Source organism: Aulostomus chinensis, chromosome 13 (genome assembly GCF_037954235.1).
Source record: "Aulostomus chinensis isolate RoL2024-O1b breed Wild chromosome 13, RoL_Achi_v1.0, whole genome shotgun sequence".
Lineage (NCBI taxonomy): Eukaryota > Metazoa > Chordata > Actinopteri > Syngnathiformes > Aulostomidae > Aulostomus > Aulostomus chinensis.
The window spans coordinates 6,334,462-6,354,016 of NC_141332.1; the positions used below are offsets into that span (position 1 = coordinate 6,334,462).

Below are 19,555 nucleotides of genomic sequence, written 5' to 3' on the forward strand. Positions count from 1 at the left end.
CTTTTATTCTTTTTGCTTCCTTCCCTTCAGGACTAGGAAACTCTTTGTGTTATTTCCTTTTTTAAAAGAACACAATGAATCAACATAAAATCATGGACTAAATAAAATGCATGGTTTTTACTCTAGCATGAGGACATCGAATCATATCTAATTCTGTGGTTAGTTTACGCGTTCTTTTGTTTTGTGAGCTGCCCTTTTGCCGCAAGTTCTCCACTGACATTGTTCAAAGCACTTCTTATTTATCTGGGGTTTACTGGATGTCAAATTTTCGGTGGCACTCCTCAAAAGTAACTTCAGGAGCAAGTTGTCGTCAATGGAACGGCAAGAAAGCAACTGGAAGCACCAGTTGCTTTCAGAATCAAAAGTAGCAACAGTGAGGCTTCGGTCATGCAAAACGAACTTCAACAACGAAAGACGCCATCATGAAATGAAGAAATACACGAGTTCAAGACGTACATGTCGAGGCCTCATTAAGACAACAATACAAGTTCAGCTGTGTTTAACGCCGGCGGTTCAACAGGGTGTCCTAGTATCGGCTCTTATTCTGAAAGGACACCCGGAAATCGTGTCTGTGTGTGTTCGTGTTAGCAGTGCTAGCTAAACTTCAGAATGGATACGAGACGAGGCAAATCCGTTAGTTTGTAGAGGTGAAAGTCTGAGCGTCCATGACTCGGCGACCAGCACCGACCCGCTCCCAACGTTACTGACGGCGATGTCGAGAGAAAACACGACCCGAAGTCTGGACAGCATCGACCTCGCTGCCCTGCGGGTGAGTGCGGGCGCGCTGGCCGCGTCCGACGTTCAGATGTTTGGATAAACACTGTCTGACGCGCTGGGTGTTGCTCCGAACTCCACGGTGGATTTCAGTAGTAACTTCACCCAGCAGCCAGCTCCTCTTCTCCTCTGCTCTTCTTCTCCTCTCCTCCTCAGCTCCTCAGCTCCTCTTCTCCTCAGCTCCTGTGCTCCTCTCCTCCTCTGCTCCTCTTCTCCTCTCCTCCTCTGCTCCTCAGCTCCTCTTCTCCTCTCCTCCTCTGCTCCTCAGCTCCTCTCCTCCTCTGCTCCTCAGCTCCTCTTCTCCTCTCCTCCTCTGCTCCTCTCCTCCTCTGCTCCTCAGCTCCTCTTCTCCTCTGCTCCTCAGCTCCTCTCCTCCTCTGCTCCTCTTCTCCTCTCCTCCTCTGCTCCTCTCCTCCTCTGCTCCTCAGCTCCTCTTCTCCTCAGCTATTCTTCTCCTCTGCTCCTCTTCTCCTCTCCTCCTCAGCTATGCTTCTCCTCTGCTCCTCTTCTCCTCTCCTCCTCAGCTATGCTTCTCCTCTCCTCCTCTGCTCCTCTTCTCCTCTGCTCCTCTCCTCCTCTGCTCCTCATCTTATCGTCACCTTTTATCTTTAAGTTGCTGTTGAGGAAAGTTGTTTCGTGCCAACAAGTTATCAGCTTTGTGTTACTTGGCCGCTTCCAGGCAGGATTCACACCTGGTGACCTGTGGGAAGTTGGAGCGCATCAAGTCTGAAACCAAAGGCTTCTTCAGGGACATCTGTAGTTTGGACTCACATAAAAATGGCACGTTGAGGTTTCAGCCCCGTTCATTTCCGAGCAGGGGTGTGAAGCTGGTTTTGGGGGGTGCTTGTGTGACTTGCTGGTCCTGACTCTTTCGTAGTGACGGTGTTCCTCACACGCCTGGGGAGGGGTGATATTTGAACTCTGCAGCTCTGACCGCTTCCTCAGTCCCCATCCTAGCACAACATTCAACAAGTTGGGCTCCATTCTTAAAAGAGGTCTTTGCTGCAAGCAGACGTTCACCACCCCCTACGCCAGGTCGGGGTCCCATCACCCTGACCCCTGAACTCAGAAAGATGCCCTCACTCTGGACGGCTGCTGCCAATCTCCTTATTGAGCAATGACTACGAAGTTATGCTCGCTAAACGAGGGAGGTGTGGTTCAGACACCGTCATCGACCAATGTCACTCAGGCTTCACGCAAAACAGACTTGTTTCCAACAGGATACGCGTAATCCTCGACCTACTGGATTGTTGGGATTTGGTTCAAGGCAACAGTTTCACTCCTGTTTCTAGACTTTTATAAAGCCTTTGGTTCCCTAGAGCACGATCCCATCTTCCTCCGAGGCATCCGGGCTCTCCCTCAATCCTAATAAGTGTGAGGCGTCGGCAGTGTACGACTGAACAGAAATCTTGATTTTAATGCTCCTGTCAGGTGCTCTGTTACACTTCTCAGTATTCAAATTCCCAAACATAGAAAATCCAGATGTTCCTTAAACTTTGGTTCGATTATTGAAGGAACACAAAAGGTTCTAAACCTCTGGTAACAAAGAGACTTGTCTTTGAGGGGCAGAGCTTAGCTGACTGGGGGAAGGTTTGTCTGGTCAAACCTGCGCTGCCCAGTCACTGAAGGCTGATGCTTCACCGTGTAAATCTGCTGACGGATGTCGTACAGCTTCTCATGGAAGAACTAGACTCCCTTTATCTGAAAATCTGCAGTTTTAAATGCATAAAACCACAGTGGACGAGATGTTAGAGGCTTCCCTCAACAATACCTTCAAAATAAAATGCCTCAAGAACCCGACTTCTGTCCGGAACGTCACCTCTCATCATGTTTTTTGGTATTTCAGTGGCCCGTGAGCCATTGTGCGGTGTCATTGTAATATCTCCCAAATCCCGTTCAAACGCTCCAGTTCTCACCAACAACTCCTCCTGGCGTGGGCGCTGGCGTGCAACACAACTTCTCTTATTTCATGCCAGAACAAGTCATTATTTTGTGATGAATGGTTCAACAGCGGTGTCACACTGGTGAGTCAGCTGGGCTGCTGTATAAAGACTCCGAGTTTCTCGCCAGATGTAAAACACCTGTACCCAAAGGTGTTCTCTGTAGTTCTGATGCTGCTTCACTTGGTATGTGCGCCCCGTTCAGGACTACTGGTTCCCTTGGCTCCTGTCGTTGTTGCCCCTGACCAACCCAGTCTCCGTTAGGGAAGATTTGTTCCTCCTCTAATAAAGGAAGAAATTCCAGAATCGGCTTTGTTTCAGGATGACCCGGTCTCTGTTCCTTCAGCAACGTCTGACTGGAGGAAGTTCTGTGAGCAATGTAGCTTGGAAGGCTTGGTCTGTAGCGCTAAAGTTCCTGCCAACAAAGCTGGTAGACGAGGTCTCATTCAAGTCGATTCTTAGATTTTATCCAGTGAAGCATTTTTTTGCAAAAATTGAAGAGGGACATGGATACAAAGTGCTCTTTCAGTGAATCACATCCTGAAACCTGCTCTCTTTTATTCTGGAATTCTGGAATGATGCTGATGACTTCATAACACAGGAGATGTTCCCAGACTCTGCGCTCCATGACAGAAAACAAAAAAACAGACCGACAAAACAAAAAAAAATCCATCAAAACTGTCAATATTTGTGATTCTCTCCATTCTATAATTTCTCCCCATCACTCGTTTCTTTGTTGATGTGTGGACTCTGCCTTTTTTGAAATGCGGAGGGGAGAAAATCCCAGTGCAGCAGCACTGCATTGTCCTTCCCATTTGTCCCAACTACTGTTCTGTCGAGGAGATGTGTTTAACAGATTAGTGACCTGTTTCACTGACATTATTTTTTTAAATATGTAGTTTTCTAGCTCCGTGGCTTCTGCGCAGATTTGCGCTCCTCAGTCAGCTTCTGCGTTTTAAAATATCTCCTTCTTTCTTCTGTTTCTGTCTCTCTCCATGTTTTCTGCAGGATCCTGCTGGTATCTTTGAGTTAGTGGAGGTGGTAGGCAATGGAACCTACGGTCAAGTGTACAAGGTGAGTAGGTCAACTCTGTTTTTACGTCAACACAGCTGCAAACTCTGGCGCTGACAGGACCACATTTGTCATGTTTCCTCTTGAAAAAGGCTCACATACATTAAGCTTGGCAGTAAGTTTCACCATAGAATCTGCCAGTTCTGGTTTGACGCCAGTCGCCATGCGTACGCAGCTGCTGCAGTTTCGTCACTTCTGGTCAATTTTCTTAAGCAACTTCCGGTAAGTTTGGGAAAGATGTGTGAAATCCTCCTACAGAATTACCATCTTTTTAAAATCCTGGATTTGCTCACATCTACATCGCAACATCTCTTTGTATGTGACAGGTTTGCTGTTTCAGGTCTTATTTAGCCTGGTGCAGCGGGTGAAAGCCTGAAAACACCTCTCCTGTGCTACAACCTCTTGCTGTGCTACAACCTCTTGCTGTGCTACAACCTCTTACTGTGCTCACCTTACATGGAGCTTCAGCAGCGGCCCCTCAGCGGGGATGAAGCGGTGCAGAGGTTCGCAGCCCCTTTGATGACACCCTTATGTGGAAAGATAAAGATTTTTGTGCTTCATTTATAGGGGCTATACGAAAGGGTTTTCGTTTAAAACATTTAATTAAACTAAACTTGTCAACAGAATAAGAAGAAATGAAAGTATATTTGTTTTTAGAGCTACCGAATTGAAGGAGCACCCTGTGATGCTCTATCACCTCATGTCTCAGGAGTTGATAATAAGTCTCTGTAGCACCCAGTCCACCGAGAGGGGAGGAAGACGAAGGAGGAAAAATGATCTAATCTGTTTGCTGATGTTGTGATTTGAGTTGCAATGTCATTGGTAATTCTATCAAAATGTTTGCAGTCTGATATTTGTAGGAATTTGTATCAAGCAGAAAAAGAAAAGATGCTTTCTTAAAGGGACAGTTCACCTAAAAGTGAAGGTGCAGTCATCACCTACCCCTCAAGTCAACTTTTTTGGTTTCATGTGCCACCGAGCAACTTTCATATCAACGAATGAGGCACCGCACACGAACCAAGACACTCACCTTGATTGGACCATTTAGCATAGATAAGCAGTACAGCTGCTGACACTGGAAAAAAAAAAAAAATTGCTGTCAGTATGCAGTTTTGCTGTGACTTCTTACTACCGTTGACGTCCTGCTACCATAATCTTGCTTTCGACTGAATGATAGATGATGTGAAAATGAAAAGATTGCAGAGGTAATTTCATCAGCATCATGGAACTCACTGTGCGTTCACTCCCCTCTACAACTGCGATTCGACTCCCATGACTCAGCGAGATGTATTTTGTCCTCTTCGATTTGAAAATGTGAGGCATGCTGCATTTTGTGGAATGCAGTTCTTGGGTTTTAGCCTTAGCACTCCACTGAGGATCCCATTGTTGAAAGACAACCGCCTTTTACAACACTGTTCTTCAGTTGTAACGTCAAAATCTGAAACCTCCTGACCCCGTGGTGATTGTCTTAGTGAGACGTACAAGGGTTGCAATAATCCCACGACAGGCCCCCCATCCTGGCGTGGGGCTAAGAAAAGGTGTGAACTGAAACGACCTTAACAAAAAAAGAATAACAGAAGAATTCAGGAGTGAGGAGGAGAGACATTGTTCCTGCAGCACACGACATATTTGGGAGGTCACTTTTTCTATCACACAGTCACAGAGCTTCTCTGCTTTGATGCTCGCTCTCTCACTTCGGAGGTGCTTTGCATCTAATCTGTCTGGCACTTGTGGGCGTAAGCGGCGATGGTGTGGTTGTACTGCCTTAAGGTTGGTGTATGAATGGAGGTTGAAGTTTAAAGCTCACGGTTAAAGAATGAATAAGTCCAAGGAGAGTTCTCAAAAGTGTGTGTGAGAGGGACAGTGGGTGGGTGTGTGCCTCAAATGTGACTTGGTTTCCTGAAAGAGGAAATGTTGCAAAAGAAGCATGGGACAGTGAGGCCTGTGTCGGCTCATGCACTGCTGCTTCTATAAAAAATGACAGATTTCATCTTTGACTCACTTTCATCAATTCCTTTAAAAGTAAGAACCTAAAAATGAGGATGAATGATTCATAGTCTTACTCTGTGTGTCTAACCACAATGTTTCTGATGTTTGTCCCGTAAAACCACCATGAACAAGGCGAAGTAGGTGACAAATCATTGAAAAAGCTGTTTAGTTGTGTGACTCTCTGACTCAGAGGTCTCCTTGTTGGGATTTTCTACTCGTGCTTTCACACTCAAATTAAATTCAACTGTTTGCCGATTGTTCCATTCATGTTTGTTTGTTGTTGTTTTTTTGTAGATTTAGGATATTTGACATGACTTTAATAATAAACACAGTGGGTCTGGTTCATGAACTGTTCTTGTGAAAAAAATTGTTCTTACACACCTCAGATTCTTATTCAGCCCCCAATTCAGTCTTACAGACAGGAATGAAAGCTGAACAGATATTTGTATCCTGTCCTCCTTTCATCGATCATGTACTGCTTGTAACTGTCAATCACCCAGGCTGGCAAAGGCTTTAATATTGCAAGAGGTACACATTGATGTTGTAGCAAGGAGTTACAAATAGCCATGATGGTTGTGTCATGTCTGTAAGACTAAGTTGAGGGCTAAAGTTGGTAGGAAGAAATTTGAGCACAAAAATAATTCATGAACGTAGGCCAGTGAGTGCTCTCAGAGTCAATACTTTATTTTGCCTTCTGAGAATTAGAATAACAAAACCCTGTACTTTGGTACCAAGTCAGTATTAGGCCAACGTACTTGTTCTACTACAACTCTACTTGTTCTTGTTTCCATAGTAGAAAAGGGAGCATAGTCACTGGAGATACTGGACTATAACAGCCTGTGGAACATTGCAGCATCAGGTCCAAGTCCCTGAGTACCTGTGTGTGTGTGTGTGTGTGTGTGTGTGTGTGTGTGTGTGTGTGTGTGTGTGTGTGTGTGTGTGTGTGTGTGTGTGTGTGAGTGAGAGAGAAAGATAAAGAGAAAGAGAGGCGTTGAGCATCTTGAGACTCATGTTCAATGAAGCTTTCTTCTCTGGTGACACCACATAAACTGGCCTGCAGAACCAAGCTATGTTCCTGTGTTTCACTCACTATCTGCTTGGATTGACTGGGATTAGCCCTCAAGCTAGACCTGTGTTGCCAGGCTGGTGGACAGACCTTTAACAGACACACTCCACTCTGGAAAGTTTGTGTTAGTTTTACATTCAAAATAAATGTGTCCTTTCTGGTAGCAGGGAGCAGCAGAACAGTGGCAGTCCGCCTGTTCCTTTTGATGGACTGAAGAATGCAGAAGTTAAGCACGGGCTTGTCGCCAAATCCTGCAACATCTGTGAACAAAAACCTCCACCTCTTGCGAGAGGAACAGTGGGGTTTGATACCCAAATCAGATTTGAAATGGGAAGAGCCCTGTAGATCTGACAGGCAATCAGTTGTGAGCAAACTTGATCCATGGAAGAACCTGACTCCAGGAGGATGGATTTTGGCTGACCATGCAGCGGAGGGCGGTCTCCAGGTGCTGATTGGGCCTCACTGTCTGACCATGAGTTTGAGGATGAAAGCCTGATGACAGATCAACTGATGCTCCCATAAGCATGCAAAAGGCCTTCCAAAATTGAGTGGTGAATTGAGGCCCCCTACCTGAGACCACAGACGTTGGCAGACCATGTAATTGGAAAACATCTTGAACAAGTAGCTGGGCAGTTTCCTTCGCAGTGGGTAGTTTGGGCAGTGGGATGTAATGTACAGACTTGGAAAACGATCAACAATGGTCAGTATCTCTTTGTTACCCTCTGAGTCTGAGAGGCTGGCAGTGGCTATATGTGGCCAGGGACGATGAGGAATGGGTAATGGTTGAATTAGTCCAGCAGGGGGATGGTTGGATGTCCTCCCTTCGGCACAGTTGTTTCGGCGCGCCACACACTCCATTACATCACTCTGCATGCGGGGACACCAAAACATCTGGCGGCGATTACCCAATGTGAATCTGGCCAGGAGAATCTGGATGCATGAGCCCACTGGAGGACCTGTGGGCCAATCACCATCCCCGAGGTTCTTTACCTGGGGACAGGTGATGGTAATGGGCTTCCAAAACCTCTTTTTTCATCAGAAAACCGGGCAGTAGCAATAAGACATTGACAGGGCAGGATCATATCAGGTTCAGAAGACTCTCTCTCCTTGGCAAAACAGTGTGATAAGGCATCTGGCTTCACATTCTTGGAACCTGGACAGTACAAGTGGGTGAAAACAAAGCGTGAGAGAAAGAGTGCCCACCTGGCTTGCCTGTAATTGAGACACTTGGCTGTCTTGATGTACTCAAGGTTCTTGTGGCCCGTCCAAACCAAGAATGGCTTCTCTGACCGCTCAAGCCAATGTCTCCACTCCTCCAACACCATCTTAACTGCCAGTAACTCCTGATTACCTATGTCATAGATCCTCACGGTGGGGGACAGACAGTGAGAAAAAAAGCACAAAGATGCGATTTTCCATCCTTGGAAAGTGCTGTGACAGGATTGCCCCCACCCCCACATCAGAAGCATCCATGTCAACATGGAACTGGAGGAAGGGCTCAAATGAGGACGAGGATGGGAGCAGAAGTCAGGGCTCTTTTGAGATTACCAAAATCCTCCTCTGCAGCAGCAGACCAGAAAAAGGGAACCTTGGGAAAGGTAAGTGTGATTAACGGAGAAGCAACAGAGCTGTAACTACGAAATATGCAAACCCCACTAATCTCTGGAGTTCCTTCCAGGTGGTGGGTCGGGGCCACTATATCACTGCCTTGACCTTGGGGGCATCCATCTCCAGTTTGCCCGTAGACACAATGAAACCCAAAAAAGGAACCGTCCCTGTGGAATTTGCAATTCTCCAGTAGCCATTGCAGAACCTGCCTCACATGTTGCACATGCTCCTGTGAGGACCTTTAGAAAATCAGAATATCATCCAGATACATGTTGACAAACTTGTTCACCATGTCCCGCAACACATCATTGACAAGAGTCTGGAAAACAGCGGGGGCGTTTGTCAAACCAAAACACATGCAGTACCTGGTACTCACAGTGCCCGCTTGGGGTGTTGAAGCCCGTCTTCCATTGTGCTCCCTCCCAAATGCACACTAGGTGGTATGCATTACGTAGGTCCAGTTTAGAGAGATTGGAAACTCCCTCTAAGTTCTCAAAAGCAGAGGTGATTAGTGGTAAAGGGTACCGGTTCATTCTAGTGACGTCATCAAGACCTCGTTAATCAATACAAGGGCAGAGGGACTTGTCCCTCTTCTTGACAAAGAAGAAGCCAGCACCTGCTGGAGAAGAGGATAGTCGGAAAATGCCTGCAGACAATGCATCGCCAATGTACTTGTTCGTAGCCCTTATTTTGCAGGATGAGAGAAAGTACAGCCTACCCTTCCTGGCAGAAGCTCAATTGTGCAATCATATGGCCAGTGAGGAGGAAGGGAAGTGGCATGGAACTTACTGAACACGGGTTTAAGGTCCAGATATTCAGGGGGGCACTGCAGACAGGTCAGGAAATTCCTTCTAGGGTTCCGTGATGCGAGCTGGTGATAAGACTGACAAGAGACATTGCGACAAACAGAGGGTGCTCCATCCCAAAATGGTGTTAGTAGACCAGTCAATGTGAGGGTTGTGTATGAAAACCAGGGGTAACCCAATACAATTGGAACCTGGGGCAAGTGTACCTGACTGCAGTATACAGATCAGAGTTGTGCTAAATGTGGGTGGGGCTAAATATTTGACTCCGCGGTTCTGAATAGTTAGGTTTAGGCATTCGATTTTGAGAGAGGTTAGGTTTAGGGTCCTAAATGTGGACGGGGCTAAACTTTTAACTCTGCGGTTCCAAATGGTTAGGTTCAGGCATTGGATCAAGAGAGGTTAGGTTTAGGATCCAAATGGTTAGGGTTAGGCATCAGATGAACAGAGGTTAGGTTTAGGCTTAGGTTCTGAATGGTTGCGGCAAGTGTGCGGAGTCAAACTTTTAGCTCCACCCATGTTGACCCACTCCTTGATCTGCACACTGCAGTCAGGGCTTACTCACCTATGGAGTGTCTATTAAATGCAGAGAGATCTTGTCACAGTGATTGCCAGAAATCAGCAGAGTGACAAGTTCAGTAAGATATCTTGTATCAGTAAGGGTTTGGCCATTGGGGGTGTTGGCTTTCCTGACCTTGGGTAGTTCCTGGGTACGGATGCCCAGTTGCCTGACCAGTGTTGTGTCCATCATGCTTTCATCTGCACTCAAGCCCAGCAGCACAGCAACCTCCAGTCGCTGGTCTCTCCACTGCAAGATGGCGGTTGGTAGGGCACATCTGGCAGAAGATTTGGAGAAGGGTAGGTTGCTCAGCAATAACTCCTGACCAACTGGCGAGCATTGTCTTTTAACAGACAGGAAGCGATGAAGTGACCAGGCTGACCACAGTAAAAGCAAGAAAGTGAGACAATGTGCCACTGTTGTTCCTCCTGAGATAGATGGATCCAGTCCATCTGCATGGGCTCAGGGTCCAGGGGGCTTGGAAATGGCTTTGCAGCTGCAGGCGATCTGTGGGGAGAAGGCTGAAGATGCCTGACTAGCCTCTCCCTCTGTCTCTGTGTCATCCTGGTGTCAACTCGAAGGGCTAGATCAGTGAGAGAGTCTAATGTGGTGGGGATTTTACTAGTGGCGAACTCATCATTAATACTTTCAAAAAGTCTGTTGACTGACTTCCTCCCTTGACATGTTTGTAACAGGACCCGTTCTGCTTCTCTGCCACTGATGGATCTGCCGAACACCTTCTTCATTTCGTGAGTAAAACTACCAAAGGATGCACAGACAGGTGACTTAGCCTCCCAAACTCCCATTTAAAAGAGTGACAATATAAGCAACTCTGGAGCGATCAGATGGGAAGGTGGAGGGTTGTAATTCAAACTCTAGCAAGCATTGTGACAAAAAAGGAACAGCAAAGGCCAGAACCCCCACTATAGTGACTGGGGGGAGGCAGACATGGTTCACTGCTTGGTTATGGCGAGAGAGGGTCTGGTGACAGTGTTGGTGGTGAAGCTGCTTGGCTGGAAGCGGCAGAGCTGATTAGCAAGCTGATCCACACTGTTGAAGATTGCCTGCAGGTGCTGGGTCAGAGTGGCCATCTCCTGGTGAGTGGGAAGGGCACCTTGCTAGTCCACAAGTGAGCGAAGATGAAGAAATTCTGCTGAGTCCATTCTCGGTCAGATCGTGCTGTCAGGGCACCATAAGACCCAAATGCAGAATTACAAGACAGAGATGGGGTTAGGGCAGAACAGAGACTTCTCTAAAGGATTCAGGCAGAGCAGAGTACACGCCGATCTAGAAATCAGAGCAAACAGTGCCAAGACAGATATATCAGTCCTTTCCATTAAGTGTTAAATAAGTGTTAAACATTCAATTTAAAAGACACTCGACTGTTCCCTGGTACGACTCTCAACTTTGGAGCTGCAGTTTGTAATGAGATGAAAAGAAACAGTCTGTTATTGATGTCCATAATCACAGCAAACCTGAAAGATCACGTAACCAGAAGGGCATGCTAACCTTAGCGGTTGCCACTAGCTGGGAGTGCTAAGGTGTCTAGATGTCCCATAATGAATTTGAGTAAATCTCATGCTTATCCCTGCTGGATGATTTAGTTATGTGGTGGTGTTGTTGATGAGGAACCATTTGCAGTGACCATAGCAAACATTCCTCGCCGCTCCCCATGCTAGCTAGGCCTGTCGCTACAACCAGGAAGCTGTTGCTCATGGTTTGTTTATGCGAATAGCCTCACAGGGATACAGTCTCACATTAAAGAAGCTGAAATATACATCAACAATGGAAGTTTAGTGTTTTTTCTAACACCTATTTATTAAAAGAATCACCAGCTAACAGTTGATAGTTTGTTTCAATGTCTTTGGCACCAAATACATTTCCAGCCCTGGTAGTAACATTAATGCCCACCAATATTCATCATCTGCTTGCACTGAGAGTAAATCCCACACTAATGTTCTCAGTTGGAAGGCCTGTGTCTCCACACACTGGGAGTAACTCATTCCAACGATGGAAGCTAAAACTGAGGGTAGGGTCATACGGTGTAAAGGGAGGTAAAACTTGTGAGCCACTGAAAAAGGATTCTAGGAACAGAGACGTGACGGAGCCTCATGACAGTCTCAGACTCTCATCTCTGGTCCTTCAGCACTCAGCATTTATTCAGCATTGCTCACTGCTGTCTAACTGCCCCAAACACAAGCCCTCAATAGCAAAAGTATTTGTGTGCAATGGAAGCAGAACGCACGCGTTCAAAGATGTATTACATGCAGCAATGATAGTCACTCACAGTTGTTATGTTTAGATTTGATCCATTCTGCTAGACATTAGCATGTTAGCATGGATATGTCTACAACTAAAGGATGTTCATAAGTGGCTTTAGATCCCATTTATCTTTGCAGTACACACAGTCGTCGTTTTAACAGCTTCTCAAACAAACACGCTCATTTGCTAGATACTCAGTATTGTACATACCACTACATCATCATGATGTACGCATCAGGCACACACTTTGCATGCTCCTCTCACTCACCATCTAGTCATCATTACACACACATACATGCTGTCTCTCTCTTTCTCTCTCTACAGAAGTGGCTTGCAGGGAAGGGAAGTTCCTTTTGCAAACAGGGAAACGCCCTTTGTGTGTGTGTGTGTGTGTGTGTGTGTGTGTGTGTGTGTGTGTGTGTGTGTGTGTGTGTGTGTGTGAGGGATGGTGAGTCCACTGAGACTAAAGCACAGCTCCACAGTCACTGCTGATGCAACTCTTCACTGCTTTAAGTACAGCTGATATTAGATGTTTCAGGATAAAATATTTTCTGGATTATTTTGCTCTCTCATGTTTAGAATTTTTCCAGCTACTTGAGTTTCTTGGTAGAATAATAGTGTAACAAATGTAAAGCAAGTACAACATGTCTTGAACATGCAGTTTGACCATCCTAATCATGCTAATTGCACGGTTGATGTACGTCTCACGTTTGCCTCAGTAGCGAAACATGCAGGCCTGAGCACAGCCACACCAGGTGGCTGTATTGTAACCCTGAAGTGAAGCATTTAACTTCCTCAGATCTTTCTGGTTTCAGTATTTTCACTTCCCTTATTGTGACGCACATCCCATCATTCATATCTTACTTATGTTTTCTAATCTGCTGACTGAATGCAAAGAAGATTCAGAGCAACGAACAGGGCGTTTTTTTGTATTTTGTGTTCTTGGTAGTTTTCACATATGTGGACAGGTTTGTAGGAAAGTTTGGCTGTCACTCAGTTTCCATCATACTGTGCATACGGCTCAGGGCTACACTGCATCAAAAAACAGATGATTATAATTTGCATAACTGACATGGAGAATATCATTTAACATAATGTTTTCCTTCTAGAGTGGAGAAAGGGTGGGCAGAGAGAAAACACAGCGAGACACAAGGAAATATAATCCGATGTAGTGTTGGGGTGCTGTCTTCCTGCATGGAGGAGCTATATGAGAAAAATAGTTGAGATAAGAAGACTATGAAGAGCACAAAGGTGTGTGGGGCGGACGAGAGAGAGAACGAAGTGAGAGAGTGAATCAGGGTAAAGGAAGGAAGGTAGAGGTGAAAGGCAGAGAGGCGAAGAGAAAGGAGGAAGGAAGAGGGAGAGATGGTTGAAAACTAGACAGAAGGGGAAACCTGCCTCCCATGAGGCCTCAAGCTTTTTGTGCTGATTACTCATGAATGTCCCACTTACAGGTCACACGTTTTAGATTCTAGATTCAAAATCTAAATCAGTTTGCATCAATTTGACCATTTGAAATTTCAGGCAGGACGGTATTTTTTCATTGCACACTTGTCTTAAAACACTCTCTAGAACGGCATCAACATCAGTGAGAGCGGAAGCTTCCTGCCTGCTGAGAACCTCCTGTGTCGTAAGCTGTGCACGTTCTCTTCGATCGGAGCCCGTTTGCAGACTTACTTGATTGTTGGGCCGATTTCAGCTTCATCGGTTGTTGTTTGCTTTGCAGTGTGATGGGGGTCATGAGGGCTGATCCTGAGTAGTATTTTATTTATTTGTTTATTTAAAAGGGACAATGTACATCAACACTTTTTCCCTTGGCAGGTCAGCACATCATCACATTACATTAATAAGAGAGGGATAAAAAGCACCAAAGATAGAAAGTTAATTTTTATTTTAAATGATCGATAGCTGGTGCTTTCTCTAAGTTTAGTATCAGCTGATCAGCTGGTCCTGACTGGCCCCCCATTGCCCAAATGAACCTTACACCCCTCTCACACTGAAACATGCGGGTCAAAGCAGGTTTTTGTACCCGCGTTTGCTCGGCATCAGGGCGCATTCAGGCTTCCAGCAGACGCGGGTCTGAGCTCCCGCTGTGAGGCTGCGTGCCTGTGTTTTTCTCTCTCGTACGTCATCGTGCTGACAACATTCTCATGACACATAAAAGTGCGCCGGGGTGTCCCATACGGTTGTGATGTGAAGATGGCGGTACAAGTTGTTTATCAACTCGGTGGCGCCTGCTCACTTCACGTCAGGGTTCCCGGTTGGTGGGAGTTCCCCAGCAGAGATGAACTCACCTGAGATCATCCTCATGGAACTGTTAGAACAACAGGAGTGGAGTGGCGTCTGGGGACATCAACAGGAGACTGATCTCATGGCAGAGGCCCAAACTTTATTGAGACATGAGTCAGCAGCTCTCACAGCCCCATTTTTTTATTTTTCCGGAGCTTCCACAATGACAGCCTGACAGGCGGCTCAGTGACAAAATCAGAATGCAACAGGAAGGTCGTGGGAAACTTGAGACAACGCGAGTTGCCTTTTTCACACTGCAGGTGAGGCGAGCAAAGCCGTTAAACACCCGGGTCGCTTGGAGGGTCGGTGGACGCGGGTCGAAATGCAGAGTCGACCCTTTCAGAGTTCACCCGTGTTTTTGGTGCAGTGTGAAAGGAGCTTTAGACATGCCAGGAACGTTGGTGGGCCATGTCGTGCTCTCACACACTGGAACCAGAGTCACAAGATGACGTGTCAACTTCAATGGCTTTTTTTCATCATGCTAGGAGGCAGACGGCTAAAACTGCTTTGACAACACGCCACGTCTTAAGAGCATGGATGGCCAGCTGTGGCCCAGCATGCACGCCTGTTTGCTGTGTCTTCCATCCAGATGGAGAAGCACTGGTTTCCACAACTGCTTAAAGTCATAAAACCTCCGCTTAAACAGCCAGTCATTCAGTTTCAGCCAATTTTTCGTCCTTTTCATCCTCAAGGCACAGAACAGCTCCTTTAGAGCTTTCCAACAGAGCTTTATTGACAATCGCCTGTATCCTGGTTGGTCTACAGGTGCCCACCAGCCTTCAGCGTGAACACAGGAATCCTGAGCTTTGGTTTACATCCTAAAAAGATCTACTTGTTCAGTGTGAGTTTTAAAACCATACATGAAAGATTTGTAACAAGCACATCAGGTAAAGCCAGGAAGGATGAACCCTGTCATAGCAGGAGATGGTGTGTGTGTGTGTGTGTGTGTGTGTGTGTGTGTGTGTGTGTGTGTGTGTGTGTGTGTGTGTGTGTGTGTGTGTGTGTGTTATGAGATGCTTGACTACAGCAAGCATCACATCGTGTCTGTAGCCTGGTTTCAGTGTCAGAGTGAAGGACGTGAATCTTTTCAAAGTTTGCGAAAAACGCATGCGGATGCAGATAAACTATGCCAGTTTATCAGAAGACGGCGGTGAAGACAATGTACCCTAAAATGACTGCAACACAAGGTAGAAGAGGAAATAAAGTAGTCAGTAGTAGTAGTTGGCCATGTACACATTATTATGCATATTATTTTTCATGGATGAGACGGAGGAATATTTTGGTCTCCTGGCCGGTCCACCTGTGTCTGTTGATAGCAGCCAGGTTTTTTGTGTGTTATGGGGAAACCAGCGAGACCCTGTAAATTGAAACAGTCGTCATGTGACGTTCATGTTCACTACGACAGAACTTACTCAGTGAATGCGTTTCAAGCTCCTAGTTAATCAAATGCTCATAAGAGACCCACTTAGTGTGAAGTGGAGGAAGCAAGATAAGGTGTCGCCGCTGTATTTAGGTGATGCCATTGGTTATGACACAACATGTACAAAAGGAATGTTGCTGGGAGGGCAGGTGTCACAGCGAAGATGATGACACACCAGCAGGTCAGTGGATAAATTTAAGAGCGGAAAGAGTGTTTGTCTCATGATTCCTTCAGTTCCTCAGGACCAGGAAATAGAACTGTGACTTCAGCAGGTAACGTCAAGCAAATATGCGAATGCAGCCGATTGTTGACCAAATGTAGCATACGTAGTAAGTGTGGTGTCTTTAGGACGCCACTGTTAAGACTTTTAATCACACCACTCTAAGTTACCAGCCAAATAAAGCAAAGTGCCCTCTTGCTCATGTTAAAGTCCTGGTATGTTTGATTTTTAGGAAGAATCTAAAATGCTTATGGCCTCAATTTTCCCTGTGGTATCAAGGTTCCAATATTGTGACAACAGGAGAGAAACAAGACGGATGGGTAGAAAATAGAGAGAGAGACAGAGAGTTGTAGTGAGCTGGTTTCTCTGATTTGTCCACTTCCTGTCTGTGTTACGGATATCGCTTTTGTTTCAAATTAGCATGAATACATGATGTTAACCTTTTCAGTGGCACAATATTTATAGTTTCCCTTTATTCTGTGTGTGTGTGTGTGTGTGTGTGTGTGTGTGTGTGTGTGTGTGTGTGTGTGTGTGTGTGTGTGTGTGTGAGTTACGCGTATTCCTAATTTGGGGCCCAGTTGAGAGCCTAGCATGTTACATTCATAGGTTGTGATGGCAGAAAGCAGACCTCAGAGTCGTTTCCTGGTGCGTCTTAGTATGTGGCTGCTGATGGAGGCAATGTTGGGCCCTATGAAGCAATCTAAGGTGCAAGTGCCTCTGGGGTGTGACCAATCCATTCAAACCAGTTAAGCAACAGATAGCCAGGATGTGAAGTCCAGTACAAGGGTCAAAGGGCCCTTTCACACTTGTTTGAAGGAATCAATATGTCAGCCCTAGCAGTAAATATTATTAAATGTGCTCTAATGACAGCACGTTGAGAACAAACTTCAAAATGTCCAAATCCAGACTTCTTCCTCAGAAATTGCTCACTGAAGTGAATTCCAGGACATTTCAGTGTGACACCTCTGGAAGCCTTTGACATAGAACAAGCATTGGGGTTATTTTGGGAGCTGGTTGCTATGGCGTTAGGGTGGAATTTAGAGCTATTGTTTAAAGAGAATGTGGGAAACCTTCTGTCTCCGAAGTTTTGGAGTTGGTCCATCCCTCCCCACCCACCTGCCCACCACCACCACCAGCAATCCACAAACAGACATAATGCTGGCCTTGCCCTCTCTGCCGCCAGTCCTCGTCTGTTGTCAGGGTCTAGTATCTGTAGTACTGGTACATCCCCTTGAATGAAGAACCAGGGTTTCATCATCGTTTATTATCAATACATCAACTCCATCGTGAGGTCGATTTGATTTGATTCAGGGGCCTGGAGTGTATTTGATGTGTATTCACAATTCTGTCAGTCCAGTGAATGATATGTGAAAGCGATGGAAACAGAATGCTTGAAATATGCACCAGCATTTCCAGTACATGGTGTAGCTGGTTGATGAGCTCAACATTTAGGTACCGAGCAGTTGTCTTGACGAAGTGTTGACAGTGTTTCTGATGTGTCACTGCAGAGAGAATCGGTAAATGAGTACTTATACTACGGTGGAGCAGTGGTCCTCACTGTCGCCCCCCCAGCAAGAAGGTTGTGGGTGGAGCCCCGGCTGCAGCATGGGGTCTTTCTGTATGAGTCTCCATGTTCTCCCTGTTCCTGCTGGGTTCTCTCTGGTACTCCAGCTTCCTCCACAGTCCAAAGACATCAAGAGGGACCAGGTTAATCCAGACTCTAAATTGACCGTAGGTGTGACTGGGAGAGCCAACGGTTGTCTGTCTCTATGTGTTGGCCCTGCCATGGACTGGTGACCTGTCCAGGGGGAAGGCTGCTGGGATAGGCTCCACCCCCACCACCCTGAACAGGAGAAGAGGGAGAAGATGGAGGGATGGATGGATGGATGGATGGATGGGTGGATGGATGATGAATGGATGGATGGACGGATGGATGGATGGATGGACGGATGGATGGGTGGATGGATGTATGATGGGTGGATGGATGGATGGATGGGTGGCTAGATGGATGATGGATGGTTGGATGGATGGATGGATGGACGGATGGATGGGTGGATGGACGGATGGATGGAGGGATGGATGGATGGGTGGATGGATGGATGGGTGGGTGGATGGATGATGAATGGATGGATGGACGGATGGATGGACGGATGGATGGGTGGATGGATGGATGGGTGGGTGGATGGATGGATGGGTGGCTAGATGGATGATGGATGGTTGGATGGATGGATGGATGGAGGGATGGATGGATGGATGGGTGGATGGATGGATGGGTGGGTGAATGGATGGATGGACGGATGGATGGATGGATGGATGGACATATGGATGGGTGGATGGATGGATGGATGGATGGGTGGCTAGATGGATGATGGATGGTTGGATGGATGGATGGATGGACGGATGGATGGGTGGATGGATGGATGGATGGATGGAGGGATGGGTGGATGGATGGAGTACTTTTTGACAGGTTGATTGATTAATTCCATTTCAACCCACTCACGAGTGCTGGGCTGTTTTCATCTCAAAGTCCAGCAGCTCAAACGAAGTCAACCAGAGTTAAATTCTCTGAAGGTGTCGATCTGCCATTGTTTCACGGTTGTGATTTATTGGGTTCAAACTTGTGAAAAGCAGTCAGCTTTGCCTCCCAGTGCGATGAGTTATTTTGTTTGTGTCTCTCCTCAAGTCCTACCTTCATCAGCACCTGGAAGGTGCACATGGTGCGTGAGTCACTTGTCCACTTGAAGCACTTTGGATTCCTGGAAATGGGAAGGAAGGAGGAGGAGTGTTTGTTCACAAAATAGTTTGTAGAATGGTTTCAGTGCAGGCCACAGCTTTCTTATCAGCTGTCAATCATTTCATGCAAAATTGACTTTGTCTTGCTTTTTTTTGGCTGTTGCTCACAAATGACAGAATAAGCTTGAAAGACAAGCCGCATCGATGGAGGTCTGTTCTCTGTTTGGGTGTTGTCAGCTGCAATGATTGTAATTATATCCACCTGCTGTTCAGGACTGCTAAGCTCTGTCCTCCTGTGTCCCACCAGGGTCGCCATGTCAAGACGGGCCAAATGGCAGCTATCAAAGTCATGGAAGTCACAGAGGTAAAACGACATTAAATCATCACTCCTCTTCCTGTCCACCTCACCTTGTCTTCTTTCTCAGCCTCCTTTCTCTTCACTCATTCGACAGACAATCTTTCTGATCTCCATCTGCGGTGTCGACACAAAGCAAGTGCCAAACCAAACTACAGTAAAAACCACCAGCCAAACGTCTGCAGTATAAAAGGAGAAACGCCCTCCAACATTTTACTTTTTTATTATATTTCAGGCAAATGTGCAATTATATGAAACCCCTGTCCAGCATTCAGGAGGCTGTGACTGGTGGGTGGAGGTCTGTGGTCTGAGAGGGGACAGGCAGCTGAGGTGTGCAGGGTCTGTCGAGTCGCGCTGGTGGTTTTGCAGGTGGAGAGCAACAGCTAAGTCGTCTAATAATAGCAGGCTGTAACACTGCCTGGCTGAAGCACAGCACAGGAGGGTGTGACTGCAGCTCAACCCTCAC

At 46.4% G+C, this 19,555-nt stretch overlaps 1 protein-coding gene across 8 annotated transcripts in view; it reads left to right on the plus strand.

The window, feature by feature from the left end:
• Window positions 1-412: 412 nt before the first annotated feature.
• Window positions 413-19,555, plus strand: part of LOC147250680 (mitogen-activated protein kinase kinase kinase kinase 4) — a 68,303-nt gene continuing 49,160 nt past the window's right edge. For 6 of the 8 annotated variants that reach the window (XR_015119101.1, XM_086222834.1, XM_086222837.1 and 3 more), the window contains exons 1-4: window positions 632-769; window positions 3,723-3,788; window positions 3,878-4,007; window positions 19,042-19,098. Coding sequence is in view for 7 of the 8 variants with exons in the window: in XM_086222834.1 (XP_086078960.1) it covers window positions 3,763-3,788; window positions 3,878-4,007; window positions 19,042-19,098 (213 nt within the window). In the remaining variant the exon portion in view is untranslated. Of the gene's footprint in view, window positions 770-3,722; window positions 3,789-3,877; window positions 4,008-19,041; window positions 19,099-19,555 lie in introns of all 8 variants that reach the window. The other 2 variants (XM_086222840.1, XM_086222836.1) reach the window with 2 other exon arrangements.